This window comes from Candoia aspera, chromosome 1 (assembly GCF_035149785.1).
Source record: "Candoia aspera isolate rCanAsp1 chromosome 1, rCanAsp1.hap2, whole genome shotgun sequence".
NCBI lineage: Eukaryota > Metazoa > Chordata > Lepidosauria > Squamata > Boidae > Candoia > Candoia aspera.
In genome coordinates this window covers 258,641,875-258,659,839 of record NC_086153.1, presented here as the reverse complement: position 1 = coordinate 258,659,839, position 17,965 = coordinate 258,641,875, and the positions used below count along the sequence as shown (strand labels likewise).

The window sequence follows — 17,965 nt, the reverse complement described above, 5'->3', positions numbered from 1 at the left end:
GGTGCCATGATGCTTTTTGCTGTTGATTTGTTTCTCTTCTTGGCTGCAGTAGTTTAATACAGCTATCCTCATCCCTTTGGAATCCATTAGAAACTTGAAGTCCTGGTCTCTTTCCAAGAATCTTATAGATTGTATTGATTCCTCTAGCATTTGGGCAACAATGAAATCATCTGACTATATATTTTGGAAGCAAAGTTGGAAGAAGTCTGTTCAATCAATAAAAAGAGACTGGTGCTGATTGTGGCTCAGAACATGAACAACTTCTTGTAAAATTCCAACGTAAATTAAGGAAAACAAACATCAACAAGGTGAAATCTCAGTAATATTCCATATGAGTATGTGGTAAAAATAAACAACAGGTAATGGACTGGATTTGATAAAGAGTGTCTGAAGAACTCTGGACTAAAATTTGTGATATCATTAAAAGTAAAGCCATTCAGAATATGCTAAACAGAGTGAAATGGCTGCCTGGTGATAACACTGAAAATTGCAAGGAAGAAAATAAAAGGCAAGAGCAACAGAAGAAAATTTACCTGACCAAATGCCAAATTTCAGAGAAGAGCGAGAAGCAACCAGGAAATGATTGATTGATGGACAGATAGATAGATAGATGACAATAATTGAATGGGAAGGACAAGTGAAATTAGAGAAATAAGGGAAACCTTTATGCAAAGATGGGTTTATCAAAGACAAGGGGAGAAAAACTAATAAGGAAGATAGAAGGGATGGTGTGGAAGAAAGACATTAAAAAGACCTCCAAATCACTGAATGAATGAATCACTGAATGAAAATAGGATTACTGTCAGCCCTTCAAGGTAGGCCAGGTCAGGAAACAGACTCCACAAGTCTGACTGGAACTATCTTTTATTGCTATAAGCTATAGTAACAGACTCTTGAAAGTCACCATATGTTTTCCCCTCCCTCCCTCTTATACTCTTGTGAATTAGGGAGGAGTCAGTCTGAGCATTATTTCTCAGGCTTTCTCTGTTTCCTGGGCTTGTTTTTCCAACCATTGTCTCTGTCTGGTTTCTTCAAGGTCATCTGGTGACCGTCTCCAGTCACTGAGCTAGTGCCTGACATTCTGGAAAGTGAAGTTAAATGGACCATAGAAAATATTACTAATAATAAAACTGCAGGAATTAATGAAATACCAATGAACTGTTTAAAATCTTGTAAGATTGTGCTATTAAAGTACCCTTGGCAATTTGTAAGCAAGTATAGAAAACATAGCAAAGGCCAGAGGACTGGAAATAATCTGCATTCCAACACCGCTGCCCCCCCCCCACAACAAAAAAGGCAGTGCTAAAGAGTGCTTAACTGCCAAGAAGTTGTGCTTATCTCTCATGCTAGTGAGATAATACTCAAATTTCTGCAATCCAGATTTCAACAGTACATGGAATGAAGATTATCAGAGATAGAAGCTTCAGAAGAGGCAGAGGCACTCAAGGTAACCTCAATAACATCTGATGGATAATGGGGGGAAAAGAAGCAAGACATTTCTTTTTGTTTTAAAGATTATACTAAGTTTTTGGCCAGGTAGATCACAACTAGTTATGGACAGCCCTTAAAAACTAGAATGCACTGGACCCACCTTATCTGCATATCAAATAATTGGTATGCTGACCAGGAAGCGACAGTTAAAATGGAAGATGGAGAAATGAATTGGTTCAAAATTGTGGAAGGAGGACTTCTGGAGAAGAAATGGTAAACTGAAGACTGGAATGAAGAGCCTGCGAGTAGACCGACTCTTCATAATTCCTCTCCAGACAAGCAGAGGACTTGAGTTTGCCCACAAGTGCTCCAAACAGTTGCTCCTCATGAGGAGACTACAAGACAGTTCTCCAGCAGGTTTAGAGCGCTGGGGGATGAGGGAATAGCCGTCTTGTTCAAACCATAGTCGGCACCTCAAAAGGACACCGGGTTCGCATACTTACTTTTCTAATCACTTTCAGAAATTTCTTGTTAACTGTTTTTCAGCTATTACAAACCTTTGGATCAACAAGTTTTACAGCACCAATGAGTTTCTTCAATCCTTAGCAAAAAAAGGTTTTAAATAAAAGTTTAAGGACTTAATTTTTTTTCTGGAATAAACATAAAAGGGTGATTAAAACTTTGATTTTACAAAGTTTGTTTACAAAGTTACAAACAGACTAAGGGTCCAGATGGATTTGAAATACGACTTTGGAATTAATTATAAAGAATCCTTCCTGTGGGAAAATACTTTTGTTTTGAATTTTTTAAAAAAGTAATAAGACTTTAAAAATTGGACACTAGAGGTAACTAGAAGGAACTGAAGTTTATAATTAAAGGAGAAGAACACTCAAACTTGACTTACTAATACAGAATGAAGCAAAATATTTTAATGTTGGATATATTGAAAGATATTTCTGAACAATGGACCCAGAAGTCTGCCTCTATCGATGGGCTGTGTCTAAAAGATGTTATGGAAGAGGAACAAGTATTGCCTGACAAGATTGAGACTGATTTAAAACTGGATTTAAAAATGACAGGCTACAAGAATGACATGGAAAAAGATGTTATACTGGACATACAAAAGAAATCAGCTGATGCCTTAATAATTAAAAGGGATATAGAAATAACAAACAGGAAATTTTCCTATATTGGATTTACAAAAGAGGCATGTTAAAGCTTTGAAGAATTTTGTGAGAAGGGACAAAGAAAAAATGAAAAGTTCTAGGACATTATTTGAAGGGTCTAAAGATCAAGATTGTTAGAAGTAAAAGGAAGGAATATAAAGTTGGTTTATTTGATCAAGGTTAAAATAGGTATGATGTTATCTCTGATAATCCTTAATGGGCTTTTGCTGACATCAGGACTGTATGATGAGGCTTTAAGGATTTCTTTATAGAAAAGAGATGGGATATGGGAAGAAGAGATCATTTGTTATATTTTAAAAGAAGGTGATAAGTTATTAAAATTGTTTGTATTTGTGAATAAGGGGGAAGTAACTTCTTTATATATTTTCTTTATTCTTGATTTTTTCTTTTCTATTTTTTCTTTTTTTCTTTTTCTCTTTTTTTCTTTTTATTCTTTTCTTTTTTTAAGTTTGTATTAGTTTTTGTAAATCTTTAATAAATTATTATTAAAGAACCAAAATTGTGAGAGTGATATTTTGCCACCCTGTCTATTTAATTTATATGCAGAAATGCAGGGCTAGAGATGGAAGCTGGAATTAAAATTGTAGTCCAGGTATGCTAGCGATATCATTATAGATATCTATCTTACTTTAGTAACTGGAAGCTAGAAGAATGTTGAGAGTGCCAAAGCCAATCATTATTTAAAAAATCCTAAATATACAGTATGCCAACTACAAATACCAATCTGGTGCAAATAGGTGAAGACCCCACAAGAATAGTGACTATAACTATTAAATAAGAAGACACCTGCTTTTTAAGAGAAAGACTGACAAATCTGGACAAACTATTAAAGTGAAGAAACATTCAATTGCCAGGGAAGGCAAGTACTGTCAGAGCCACCATCTTCTCAGTTATAACACATGGCTGTGAAAGCTGGCAACAGAAAGGCTAAACAAAGATGATTGGATTCTGGTGCTGAAGAGTACTTTGGATGAAGGTGAAAGGTCCCCTGTGCCAGCACCGAGTCATGTCTGACCCTTTGGGGGGGGACGCCACTTTTGCAACGTTTTCTTGGCAGACTAGAGCGGGGTGGTTTGCCATTGCCTTCCCCAGTCGTCACCTTCCCCAGCAAGGATAGCAAGAACAAATAATTCAATACTGAAGTAAAAACAGAACTCATTTGGAGCATGAATAATTAAATATTTTGGACACATAATGTGGAAGCAAGACCCTTTGGAGAAAACCTGATGCGTGGAAAAAACAAAATCAATAGAAAAAGGGGCTGGCAAATACCTAAGACGGTTAGATACTATCACTGATTTCCTAAGCAGGAGCTTACAGGAATTCAGAGAAGCTACTACTGGCAGTCCTGGTCCATTTGATCACAAATAGAAGCAGCTAAACAACAAAATCTAGCTCACTTGCTTGATCATCTGCTGTACTGCTGCTCAATGAAATGGTCGCTTATCTGCAGTCCAGACTGTGCCATTGTATAAGGAAATAGGACAGCTTTAATTTAATTGACAATGGAAGTTGTAAGTCACAGTGCAGAATGTTTAAATAATCAAGGAGTGGAAGATGTTTGAGGTTCATCCAAAGAAAATCAGTGTGTAAGAAACCTTGAAATTATAGTTATAATGATGTTACCTTTGTACTTCTTTTTGTGATGTAAGCAACAAATAGCATTGCTCCCTGACAGCAGATGTAGTTTATTTAGATAACATAAACTTATTTTAGTTTAAAGTAAATTAATAACATTTTCACCAGAGCTTTAACCACTGAACTTAAAACTTGTTTTATTTTAATGGTGTTTATAAATCACTGTTAACTATTACCTTGAGGATGAAGTTGGGATGGGCATGCCTATAAAAGGAGATATCTGTTGAATTGCAGATAAGCACCAATAAATATTTGTACCATATCACAGCACTACATCTACTTTTGCCGTACTTTGTCTTTGGACTAGGAATGAGCAGGTACTTTGACTCCACAGGGAGTCAATGCAACTAGAGCTTGCTTTGTTATTAGCACTCTAGGAGGTAGAGAGGGCCAAAAATTCTAGATGCCACTCTTGGTTTGTAAGCAGTGTGTGATTACGTCTTTTTAAACAAGTCCTAGCTGCTTTCACCTTTAAACAAGTCTTAGCTGCTTTTTACTACCAGTAAAGCAGAGTTGTGTCTGCTTTACTAGGTAGCTGCTTTCAGTTGTCAAGAAAAGTTGGAGTGGGTCTACACAAAAGAAGGTAAACATCCAATCATTCTGGATAGATGCTTACAAAGATTTACTTGACATCACAATTTCATGAGTGCTCTGTTGCACATTGTATTTGGATTGGAATTGCAGGGAGGGGGACCTTCACCTGCTCTGCACTGAAGAGGGTGTAACATAATCCTGCTTTGTTCCTCTCTGAGAAACTTTATAGTCCTACTTTATACTTTTGGATTTTTTAATGTGTTTATTGCTTTGTTTTATATAAAGAGAGAGAAATAGTGCATGTGTGGGGCAAACACTGTATATATGCATCTGGACACACATGCAAATGAATAAAAGCCACACAAATCAAAGAATCCAAGTCTCCAAGAATCCATCTTGCACTGAAGATGTTGCCTAGCCTGGCAATGAAACTTCTGCAAGAAAACAACTAGGCTCAGAGAGCACCAAGGACTCCACAGTTCAACCCTGAGCTACAAATATTCACTTCAATTGGTACCAAGTCTCTAAGGAAGGAAAAAAAAGTGAACTCAGCAGTAATCAACAAAGTCTGAGAAGAAATATGCTTTATGTTGGTAGTGAATGGTTGAGTCTGTATAAAACATAAATTATAGGCACATAAATTTATGTTTGAATTTTAGAGTCTAATTCTCAGGTATACTTTACAAATGCAAGGCATATAGGGAAAGAGAAAAACTTTTAGAGGGTATGACATCTGGATTTATGGACTTTTAAACCAGAAATTCATCGTGAGGTACACAAATGACTTCCCAAACAGATTTGTAAAGAAATGCTACATTTAGGATTCTTACTGGAAACTGAGGTATCCTAGAGAAGCCACCTCCAAACTGGTATCCATCATAGTTATTGGAATAATACTCTTGGCCATTACCAGGTTGCTTGGCCATGTTGGATAGGTAGAGTTGAAGAGTTATAAGCTAGCATGTCTGCAGAAGCTGCCTTAGGAGAATGAAGAGAACATAATAAAGATATATTTAGTATTGTTCATCTTGGTTTGGAAGTGCAGATTGGCAGAACTTCACCTTCCTTACAGATTACTGAGGAGAAAGTGGTCCACACAGTGGAAGGTCCAATGAACAGCACCAAAGAAAATAGGGGCAAAGCAAATTCAAGATGATTTGAAAAACCTGACTCAATTTGAACAAGAGAGCCAATTTGGTGTACTGGTTAAGACACCAGGCTAGAAACTGGGAGACCGTGAATTCTAGTCCCACCTTAGTCACAAAGCCAGCTGGGTGAGCTTGGGCCTGTCAATTTCTCTCAGCCCTAGGAAGGAGGCAGTGGCAAACCACTTACAAAAATCTTGCCAAGAAAACTGCAGGGACTTGTCCAGGCAGTCGCCAGGAGTCAAAACTGAGTTGGAGGCATGCGCACACGCACACTTTCTCTCTCTCTCTCTCTCTCTCTCTCTCACACACACACACACACACACACACACACACTTCAAACAATATGAAACCAGCAGCCCTCAATTAGAAACATAGTGTACCATTGTAAAAGATATCTACAGTCCAGCAGCACCCACAGCAATGTACTGGCTCCAAGGTCTGCCATACCCAGACACTCACTAAGGGAACAAAGAAGAAAGAAAAGTATTCTTCCTTTCATGGCTTATAAATCCATTCATAAGGACCTAATTCCCATCCCTTCCTATTGTTAGCAAAACACAAAAGTCAAGAATGTGTTTTAATATTTTATTCATTTTTATAGTTTGGAGGGCATATTTTGTAAGGGGTTCCTACAGGTTTTGATCTGGAAAAGGGTAACTCATAATTCACAAAGATGATGCAAAATAACTATGTATAGAAATTGATACATATTAAATACTCATGTTGGTTGAATAAAAAGTAACTGTTTCCTTTTCTTCAGGAACGAAGGAGAATGTTTGAAAACAATCTAGTAAAGGCAGGTCTGGAGCTAGAAACTGAAGATAAGAAAGTAAGGAAACACTGGGTTGTTACTGATTAAAATAAATGATTAAAAATATGGGGGCAGTGAGAATTACTAGGAACAGCTAGGCAATGTGATCTTTGCCTCCTGAGCACCATGTTTGTCTTGTTTGTCGTATTAACATCATTGTAGGTAATAGATGATAATCAGAAAGTAATGCTGACAGATTTCTCCCTGAAGCAATCGTTGACCATAAGGGCATTGATCTGTACCTTTTACAGCTTTATCAGATATTGCATATAATATTCTGTGCTTTTCTGATAATGGGAGACTGTACCATTCTGTACTATATGTTTATGTCTGTCATGGATAACAGATTATTCCATTGTAGGAAAGCCTGATCATAGGTATTTGTTACTGGGTGAAATTCTGCCCAGTTACCATCAGATGATATTGCTAAAATCTCAAAGAAATAGGAAGAACTAAAAAATAACCAGCAACTGCATGGACAGAAAAGATTTGACCATGAATGCTCAGAGAAGGTTTTTGTGAAAGAAGAGCAACGTTGAACACTGCTGCATTTGAAAAGCTGGCGTTTTTCGGTGTTTTCTGGCTTTTGTTTTGAAGGTTGGAGAGTTGATAATTGAGAATAATCTAACATGTTACTTGCTCTCCCCACCCCCTAATATTAGCTATTAGTTAATTTGCTCTTATTTAATGTTCTCAATTCTTGATATTTTAAGATGCCATGTAAAAGTTATTTCCCCCCCCCAGTGGCCCTCAAATAATTGGCTTTGAACTTATGTTCAGATTGTGGATGCAATCAAAAGGAAATAATTTCAAATTTCATCCACATGAAAAAAATATTTCCTATGAGCTTAGCCAACACTCCTCAGGATAGCTAAAAATTAGGACCCTTTACATTCATCTTTACAAGTATGAAGACAGAATATAGAATTCTCATCTAATATCCTTGCATTTTCCATAATTCTAATGGAATTAGTGATAACTAATTTAAATCCTAGTGATTTCAGCAGGATTTAAGTGTGACTTTTTAGTACCCCTTTTAGGTTCTAAAAGGGGTACTACCAAAGTACAATGAAGTGAATGGCAATCCTAGGGATAGATCATACAATGCATGTTAGAAGGCCACTTTTATTCAAATAGTCTTGTATGTATATTTTATGTCATACACATAGAAGCCACAGCAGGTCTTAAGCATTAATTGTCTGCAAAATTCTATGTTCCAGTCCCAGAATGTTCTAGATCCCTCCCCCCCACCATGATTTTCAGCCTGGCTGTTCCAGGGATAGTTCATTTTGAACTTTTCTCAAATACTGCAAACCTCTTCCAATTATGAATGAATGGGATAAATCACCCCAGAAGAACAGCAAGATCAGTGCATGCTGGGATAAAAGTAGAGCCTTGTGAACACTGGAAATGTTCAGAGGACTTTGTCCTTCCCTATTACACACAGATAGGGATGAAAAGAGTAGATGCCCAATTTCTTAGACTTTGTAGCCATCACCATACCTTTGGAGGGCAAATTGCTTTGTTTACAACCAACCCTTTATAATTTCGTTTGCAGGAGTCTGAGAATGGCAAAACTTATTTTGTGAAGATTCACGCTCCCTGGGAAATTCTGATCACATATGCTGAAGTGCTGAACATCAAAGTACCCATCAAGGAGAATGATATCCCCTGTCCTGTAGAGAACCCACTGGACTGCATATTCTGGCCATTTAGGCTACCTGAGATTGTGATGCACCCGGAACCTGACTATTTTACAGCATCATTTAGCAAAGAAAGACAGGAACTGTACCTCATTGATGACGAGAATACGTTTTTCTCTCCATCTGTCAGAAACAGAATAGTGAGTACTTCTTTTACCAATTCAGTGATCGTGCAATACAAGGAGCCAGGCTTGTGGCTTAGATGGGAACATGCTACCTAGCACAACATGTATGTAGGGACTGCTATCAAATTGTCCCTAATGCTGTATCTGTTGCTGACTTGTGGTTTGGTTTTTTTTTTCTTTCCTGGTCATACAGAATAGTTTGAGAAAAAAACCCACAAGCTTAAAACAGCATGTTTTCTTTCCCTTGGTTTTTCTAGCCAGAAAAGGCCTTTCCTTTCTATTTATATGACGTGACCATCCTGAATTACAGTACAAGGGATGGCTCAGCATTTGCACAAGGCCCATATATGGGAGAATTCAGCAGGGTCAAGCAATGCCTGGCTTTCTGTGTTGCCAAAACACTGCCATAGCTTCTAGATGTGTTTACGTAGCCAGAATTTGAGGCATTTTTTTTACAAAAATGGTGCTCTTTGCCAATATCAACCGTTTATTTCACTGAGGCGTTTTATGTCTTTTCTCATTATTGGAATGGAAGAGCAAGTAGCTTGGCCCTTTAGAAATATAGAGGAGCATTGCTTTTCCAAGCAGCTTCGAAGGAGGATGCATCACCAAACAAACCAGCTCTTTGAAGGTGTGCAGGGCCCTAACAGACACACAAATTCACAGGATCAAACAAATATATCCATAATAGGAGACTCACATTGTTTTTCTACTTCTTCAAACGGTTAGATATTGGAAAAACATAAGGATGTGAGGCTATGCAGTTGTCTAGATTCCTAACTGGAAGAATGAATCAGCAAGAGCAATAACATTTATCACCCGCAGTCCAATATCTTGGATTTTATATTTATTTATTGCATTTTATAATAATTGTGATGTGGCTGGTTTTATGAGATTTTAATGTTTATGTTTGGAGTATGATTTTATTGTAAACCGCCCAGAGTCCTTCTCTTGGGGGAGATGGGTGGTAATTGAATTTGAATAATAAATAAATAAATGTTTATCTTGGGAAAAACTTGCTTCTTCTGTGAACCTCAAGTAGAATTTAGAAAGGGCCGCAAATTTAAATCAAATAATTAGTATGAGTAACCAATTAAAGTTAACATGGCAGATTTAAGCATCCCAGGATATCACATAATATCCAAGACTTTTAGCCCATCTGAAGTATCTTTGATTGACAACCAAAATCTGTATCGCAGTTACACCAGCATCCTGTTGATGTACCAGATGTATCTCTTAAGCATGTTATCATCATTAATAAGCTGGAATGAAAACCATGACAGAACATCAGTTCAAATGCCCCAAACTTACATTAATTATTTAAAATAAAATAGCTTTAATTGGATTGTGGGGAGGGAGTGGAGTGTGAAGAAGCAAAAAGTTTTGTATTTGCATATTTTGGTGAAGCGATAATTTTAAATATGGAGATTGTTTCCCCCTCTCTTTTAGGTTTTTTATATTTTAACAAGGTGCCCATATGGAACAGAAGAAGGAAAGAAAAAGTTTGGTATCAAAAGACTCCTAAATAATGGCAGCTACACTGCTGCTTACCCTCTTCATGACGTAAGTATTTTAGTCATTCAGTTTCTAGTATTTTCCTGTTTTCTGAAGGGAATCTTTCTTTCTCTGTTTGTAAATGATATTTGGATACATTTGCCTTTGCCTTCTAATAGGCAGGTATCTATTGTTCTTTGTAATTGTGACTATTATTATGGAAACTGCTTATATCAAAGATGTGTGAAGGGATGTAGCTATTCTAAAACAACAAGTGTAAATACCTCAGGAAAAGTGAAATCAGGAGGAGGGAAAAAAACAGTATCGGCTTATGGTTGTACAATGAAATAATGACAGGAACAGGATTAGAGTTTAGTGCTATAGTGCCCTCAGGTGGCAAGCACTAAACACTTCACTGGAGAGCTTTGCATTTTCTTTTTAACTATATGTACAGCCAAAGTATATAACTACATTGGAGAACAGTCTTATTAATTCTAATATTCTCCCAGAGAAGCTGAAAAGGAATCATTGTCTACATAGTTTATTCAGAATCACTTAACTCTGTGTTTAAGGTAAAAGTTGAATAAAGTATCTCCGAATTTCATATAAAATAACAAATACACAAACCATTTCTCATGCTATGAGTAGCTGAATATTGCCACTCGCCCCAACTTTATATTCTTATAGAAATGTGTAGCTTGCTTTCTCTATTGGTAATTCAATTACCAGCAGAGAAGTTATGGCTGGAGGTACCTGATGAGTCAAAGTAAGGATGAAACCAGTTGTTTGCTGCCTCCTGGTGATCAACTAATGTTAAAACCAAAAGAGATATAAAAAACTATACTGTATATCCCCCTTTATATCTCTCTGTTGTATGCTCTCTTCTCTTCTCTCTTTTTCTTTCTATTTGTTTGTCTCTCTTTCTGAGTCACATTGTCTGTGTTGGGCAACCTTATAAATGCAATAAATAAATACTCTAGGGGTGTGCAGATGTCTCTGTAAATATATTAAACATAGAAACATCCATACATTTATTTTCTATATTACACTAGTATTGTTGGAGAAAATACGTTGCTATTTACTGATCTATTTTGTTCCTTCTTTTCTTTATTTTTTCTCACTGATTCAGTGTCAGTACTGGAAAAAGTCAAATGATCCAAAGTGTGAAAATGAAAGATATACCTTATATCGGGAATGGGCCAGGTTTCCTAGGTTTTACAAGGAACAGCCCTTGGATCTTATCAGGTAAATGATTGTCCCTGGTATATTAATGGAAGATGGGCCCTTTTAGAAATACATTATATTATATGCCTGTATTTCTTTTTCTAAATGATTCCTTTATAAATGGAATATAATGTAAAATAAGGCAGTGCATGCTTCAAAAATTACTTGGAAGGCATTCTTTGGACCATATATGAGCACAGCACCTTTCTGTCCATCTCTTTCCCAGCTTCCACACAAGTCTGGGAAAAAAAATGCAGCTGCTTTAAGAGTAATATAGAGCTGCATCATGCTGGCTGAAGAATTCTGGGAGTTTAAGTCCATACATCTTAAAGTGGCCAAGGTTGAGAAACACTGATACAGAGTTGATTCCTTAAAGCACTTCCATATTTTTTCTTGCTCATGTGGAAGTCTGAAAAAAAAAGTTGGGCTACTTTCATAGATAGCAAAGAGTTGCTGTGTTTGCCCAACTTTTCAAAACATTTTGAAGCATGCAGAGTCCTGGTATAAAAGACCAAGAAAATATATAGTAAAATAATTAGGATACCTGGGTTGATCATAATTCAAGGTATTTCAGTCTGGTCCAGCACCAGAATATTCAGCAATGAATAAACTGAGGATTATTTTACAGTAAATTCTTTTGGGGTATGTCTTAGAGCATTATATCCACATTTTGCCCTTTATTGCTATTTTTAGCTTTGCCTTTGTTTCTATTGGATTAATTTCCTGCAGGAAATATTATGGAGAGAAGATTGGAATCTATTTTGCCTGGTTGGGTTTTTATACTGAGATGCTGTTCTTTGCAGCTCTTGTTGGCTTCATTTGTTTTCTGTATGGTTTGTTCACAATGAATGAAAATATGAGCAGGTAAGTATAATTGACAGAGCATAATTAGCTAAGTTAAGGATGTAGTCTCTGTTTCTTGCTTTCATCTTTTTAAAAAATGTATGATTTTAGATAAGGATTCTGGCCTAATCCTATGAGCTGTTTTGCATATATTTCAGCATAAATCTATGATCCGGTTGCAGAACTGTAACCTATGCCATAATTATAACTAGGATATAGTTTCTTACTATCTACTGAAAGACAGAGGTTAACTCTGATTGCACACAACCACTATTATCCCTTAAATCTGTTTTATTAAATATACCACATCTTTGTTCATCCTCTTTAGCAAAGAAATATGTAATCCCAGTATTGGTGGAGAAATTATAATGTGTCCCTTATGTGATCGAAAATGTGATTACTGGAGGCTGAATTCTACTTGTGAGTCTTCGCAGGTTTGTAACAATTACTGCATTGGATTCTTTATTTTTACCTCTATTTATATTATTTATTACTGTATTTTACTCTCTGTATTTATGGTTATGGTTTTAATCGATTGTTGTAAACCGCCCAGAGTCCCCCGACAGGAGGAGATGGACGGGGATAAATTAGATAGATAGATAGATAGATAGATAGATAGATAGATAGATAGATAGATAGATAGATAGATAATTTGTATTTTCAAAAGTGCACACTAACATTTCAAGTATTACTCAACGGAAATGCTTGTGTTTCTGTTCTAGTATTCCCATTTGTTTGACAATGTGGCGACCCTCTTTTTTGCAATATTTATGGGCATCTGGGGTAAGTATGTTCATTGGTCATTGTATGTCATTATTAATGTTTTCAGAATTAATTTTAAGGAATTGGAGGCTAGTTATTCAGAGGTGATTTTATGTTTTATGTTTTGATTTGTACACTTCTCACAATCATTTAAATGGGTGATATAAACATTCCACAAAATAAATAAATAATGAATGAATATTCTGTGCTCAATCAGACTCCATCCCATTTACAGAAAAGCAGCTCTGGATCCAAGGCTTTGTTAAACTACTACGACAAAATGTAAACATTACTGATCTGAAAGAAAGCTGGAAAGTTGAATTAAACCACTGTTGTTAGTTGATTTGTAGGTGCAAGGTTTTAGGCATGATATTGTTCCCTGCACGCTGAACATACTCTATAATATTGCGGCCTTTCCCTAAATATGTTTATTAACTGAAATTCAGTGAATTAAATGAGTAAGATTTTAGTTGTGTTTTAATGTAGCTGGTGAGTCCTGACCTGAGATCCTGCTGATTTATAATAAAAAGCAATCATTTCTCTAGGATAATTAACAAACTTCCTTTTTTTGTAAATAAATGATTGTATAAGTAACTACTAAAACGGTAGAAACTGTATATCAGATTATTTTATTATGCTGTCTCAAAATACTTATTAAGCTAATTTTATGTTGCTTAACCCTCTCTGATTGTAGTTACACTTTTCTTGGAATTTTGGAAGCGACGACAAGCTCGACTTGAATATGAGTGGGATTTAGTTGATTTTGAGGAAGAACAGCAGCAGCTCCAACTTAGACCAGAGTATGAAGCAAAATGTACACAAAAGAGGAAGAATCCAGTAACTCAGGTAATTTTGTTATGTTTACTTAGAAGACAGTAATCATTCGGAGGTTGTGGAATTAGATTTAGGTAGCTTTTCTTTTCTTTTCTTTTCTTTTTTTGGAGACCCCTCAGTGAGCTTGCTGTCAAGACCAACTATGCCAGTTCAGTTTAATATGCCAACTAGGAATATGAATTTTTGCCAGAATATCATAGATATGTATTGCCTTAAGAAGTTTTACAATTATACCATTGTTAAAATGCAAGGTGCGTTTTAAATACCAGTGCTTAAATTAATTTCTGGAACTCTAGCAACAGGGGCACCTGGATTTATCAGGCTTTCCCCAAAGGTGATCATACAGCATTTTACTAGGGATAGGCATTAACATGTTTACCTAATTTACTGTTATCTTGAAAGCTATTTCAAGCTATTGAAATAGCTTCAGCTACACAGAAAGAAATATGTAGATTTAGTTCTTATTTTGATGCTACTTTACTGTTATAAAGTAAGGCCTAAATACAGAGAGATACAATAGTCGGAAGAATGTTTCTATTTAATTTTCTCCCTGACGTGCTAGTTTTCTAAATCTACAGAAATTCTGCTATAGGGCTATCATTAGAGCCAACTAAATTGGGGTATGCAGAGCACTGCTTTTCCACGTTTGTGGAATAGGTATTGTTGATGCAGTCCAAGAATGTGGGTATATTTTTGCAGCTAAGTAGCAGAGTATTAATTTTCAATCTGTGTAGATCATGGTCACATGGATGCACTTAGCTTGTGGTACTGCAATTCCAACTGAAATAAAGACATCATTACTTTAGCTATCCAGTTCTCTTTCTCAGTTAACCTCTGAATCAAAGAAGCCATGCAGATAATGGGTTGGATGGGAGCCACAGAATCTTAGAATCATAGAATTGGAAAGGTTTTACTCAAGTCTCTTGCTCAGGGCAGGATCTACTGCAGCATCTCTTGCAGATGAACATTGAGCTTCTGTCTGAAGACCTCCAACAAGGCCTTGAACAGGTCTTGGTCAGTTCTTGAGATCATCTGACAGCTTGTTCCACAATTAGGAAGTTCCTCCTGACATCTAGTCTGAACCTACTTTCTTATAATATTAACCCATTGGTTCTGGTTCTGCCCTAAGGAGCAGTAGAGAATTCCACCCCCTTTTCTATGGGACAGCCCTCTTTAAACTGTTTTTCATAGGTCCTGGTTTCCAGAATCCTTGTCATCTTGGAAGCCCTGCCCTGAACTCTTTCCAGCTCATCAATGTCCCTGTGGAAGTGTGGTGTCTAGAACTGGACCCAGTATTCCAAGTGAAGTGCAACCAGAATGGAGTAAAGTGGAACAGTAACTACCCACTCCAAGACAGCAACCACCCCAAGATAGCATTTGCTGTTTTTAGCAGCTGCATAACCTTGCTGGCTCATATTTAATTAGGTGTCAGCAAGAATATACTGTAGATCCTTCTCACATGTACTACAGTCAGGTTAGGTCTCCCCCATCCTATGCTTGTGCCTTTCATTTTTTCTGCCCAGTCAGTAAATTAAAACATTCCTGGTAAATCTGGAGTTTTGTGGATGGGTAGACTTTTGTGGGCGGATAGCACTGTCTTCTGCCTCTGGTAAGGCAGCAAAGATATTTTTTTACAGTATGTACTTACAGTCTGCTAATTAAAAAGTGTTTGTAAATTTGCCAATGATGAACACCTATTTAGGAAGTGAAATGTGTATGCCTATAGACATCTGTGTTTGTGTGTGTGTACACATACAATACATACACACATCTGGAGCATCATTTATTTATTTCCCTCTTGGAAGTTTTTGTTCTCCACCATTCACCCATTAGTAAAGATTTTGTTTTCTTTTTGTCTTTATGTCCATATTTGGCATCAGGATACATAATCTATATGAAGAACATGATAACCCATACAAAATTGCCCTTTTCATCCACCCTTTGGAATTCTTTCCTTCCATGTAGAAACGTGTGAAGGGATTGCATATACAGGCAAGAGGTTGTGCATACCTTTGCAAGCCAAGATATGATTATCTGAACCAGTCCAAAGTCATGTTAAAATCAGTTGATGTAGAACCTTTTTCATTCTTTAATTATTCCTTTTTCAACTTTGCTCTGATATTTTAGGAGTTAGAAATGTTTAAGAGGAAGAGCATTCATGACTATGGAAAACTAAGCTTGTTGTACTTTGGAATATTGTTTTGGGTAAGAGAAGGCTGCACAATCGCTGCAGCTTGGAGTGGCAAAACTAATAAAATGCACCATTTCTTCAAATGGGGGAAAAGAAGCATAAGAATGTGGAGGATTGTGATGAATGGGAATGCCTACTCCAATTCAGTATATCTGTTTTTGCTGAACAATTAATACTGACAGCTGAAAAGAAATCTGCTTATAGCTTTAAAGTGGGACCATTTTGTTCATAAAATCATTGTAAAGGAGAAGGGGGGAAAAGATAATTGGATTAGCTGGCAAGTGGGCAACATCTCATTCAGTCTTCGGTTTTTCTCCCATAAGAGGAAATGTGCCATGTTATGCATTCGTGGGGGAGAGGATACGGGATTTGCTTTCTCATAATGTTTGAAGTTGCTTTCTGCAGTGGTGTCCGTACAACTATGACTGGGTGGTGAAAAGTGTTGTGCTTGCTTGACTGTTTCAGGAGTTGGAGCCTTATTTACCTCTAACTAGCCAGGCTGTACGGTTCTGCATCTCAGGAACTACAGTGTTGTTCTGGGTGAGCTCTTTTTGATTCATCCCTCTAACAAGACACTGATCACTTTTTAAGCTTGAATTTTAACATGCATGAATGGCCCTCTTTGCTTTGGATCTCTTTCACTGATGCTTCTTGCTTCAAGGATTTCTAGTTAAGGTTTTCCAGTTTTATTTTCCTGCTGTCATACAAAGTACACAATGAACACATAGTATGCAGCCTAAGTACCTTTGTTTTCCTTTTTAAATAAAAGTAAATTTAAATAAATAAATAAATAAATTTAAATAATAGCTTCATATTGTGTATTATTGATGACAATTCCTTCAGAATTTACCTGAGACATGTGTTGTAAATAGCAATATACAGTTGCTACTACATCTGCATAAAGCTTTTCCAACTCTTGCTGGTGCATTATGTGATGGAATTGCACTGGTATGCTTTACATGAATATTTTATACTTTAAAATTGGTATAAAAGGAAAAAAAAAACGAATGTCACAGCTCCATTGGGACTATAGCACCTTAGCATAAAGATGAAAACTGCATGTTTAATACTTCTCTGTACAGAAAGGAGTAGATAAGAGAAAGAACTATTTTTTTAACTTAAAAAATAAAAGGAAAAACAAGTGATCTACTTCCATTGAGGAAGCAGGCATGTACACTGGAGAAGTATTCAGACAAAGTTTTCTTCCACTTACGTGCTGCAGTCTTGACAGGAACATTCTGTGCGTTTATTCACAATGTGCAGTTTGCATGAGACACTAATTTCTCGGGTTTCAGATCTTGAGTAGTCTAATTTATGTGGTTATCTCAGATCTCTTTAATCGTAGCAAGCATGATAGCTGTGATAGTTTACCGCCTTGCAGTCTATGCTGCTTTTGCCAGCATCATGGAGACCACAGAAACCCTGCAACCTATTCGAGGTTTGTTGACACCACAACTGGCAACATCAGTCACTGCATCATTCCTCAATTTTATCATCATTATGATACTGAATTTCCTATATGAGAGGATAGCCATCTGGATCACAGATATGGGTAGGTATGTTGCATGACGGCTGAGCTTACTCAAATATGTTTCTGCCCCTGTGCTGCATAGGCTGGATTAATCAGCACATGAAAACAGAACATGAATAACCTTCTCTGTCAGCCTAAAATTCTTGGGAAAAGATTTTGGGTTCTTGCTTTATGTCAGGCATCCTCAACCTTGTGTCCTACAGCTCTATTAGCCTACCTTTCAGAGAATGATGGGATTCATAATCCAATTTACTCTATCTAGAGAATGCCAGGTTGAGGAAGCCTAGTTTATCCCCTATGACTTTGCTCTTAGATCATCTGTGTTGCTCTCCAGCTGTGTGATTTCTAGGTCTTAGTTTGTACCTTCCTTAAAGCTGTGGGGCCACAAGTAATTTTATTTGATTGCAAGTGGAGCACTCAGGAGGTAACTTGGGCAAAATTGTTTCTATTTTCTCATGATTTGTCCCTTGGCAAAAAGGCAAGGAGGTTCATTCATGAGATTCCTCTCA

The 17,965-nt window shown here is 36.7% G+C and overlaps 1 protein-coding gene across 3 annotated transcripts in view; it reads left to right on the top strand.

The window, feature by feature from the left end:
- ANO5 (anoctamin 5) overlaps positions 1–17,965 on the top strand; it is a 76,115-nt gene that overhangs the window by 44,503 nt on the left and 13,647 nt on the right. For all 3 annotated transcript variants that reach the window (XM_063289566.1, XM_063289565.1, XM_063289564.1), the window contains 10 exons: positions 6,699–6,767; positions 8,308–8,592; positions 10,027–10,140; positions 11,201–11,316; positions 12,025–12,159; positions 12,467–12,572; positions 12,861–12,921; positions 13,595–13,746; positions 16,391–16,465; positions 17,255–17,477. In XM_063289566.1, the coding sequence (XP_063145636.1) occupies positions 6,699–6,767; positions 8,308–8,592; positions 10,027–10,140; positions 11,201–11,316; positions 12,025–12,159; positions 12,467–12,572; positions 12,861–12,921; positions 13,595–13,746; positions 16,391–16,465; positions 17,255–17,477 (1,336 nt within the window). The remainder of the gene's footprint in view (positions 1–6,698; positions 6,768–8,307; positions 8,593–10,026; positions 10,141–11,200; positions 11,317–12,024; positions 12,160–12,466; positions 12,573–12,860; positions 12,922–13,594; positions 13,747–16,390; positions 16,466–17,254; positions 17,478–17,965) is intronic.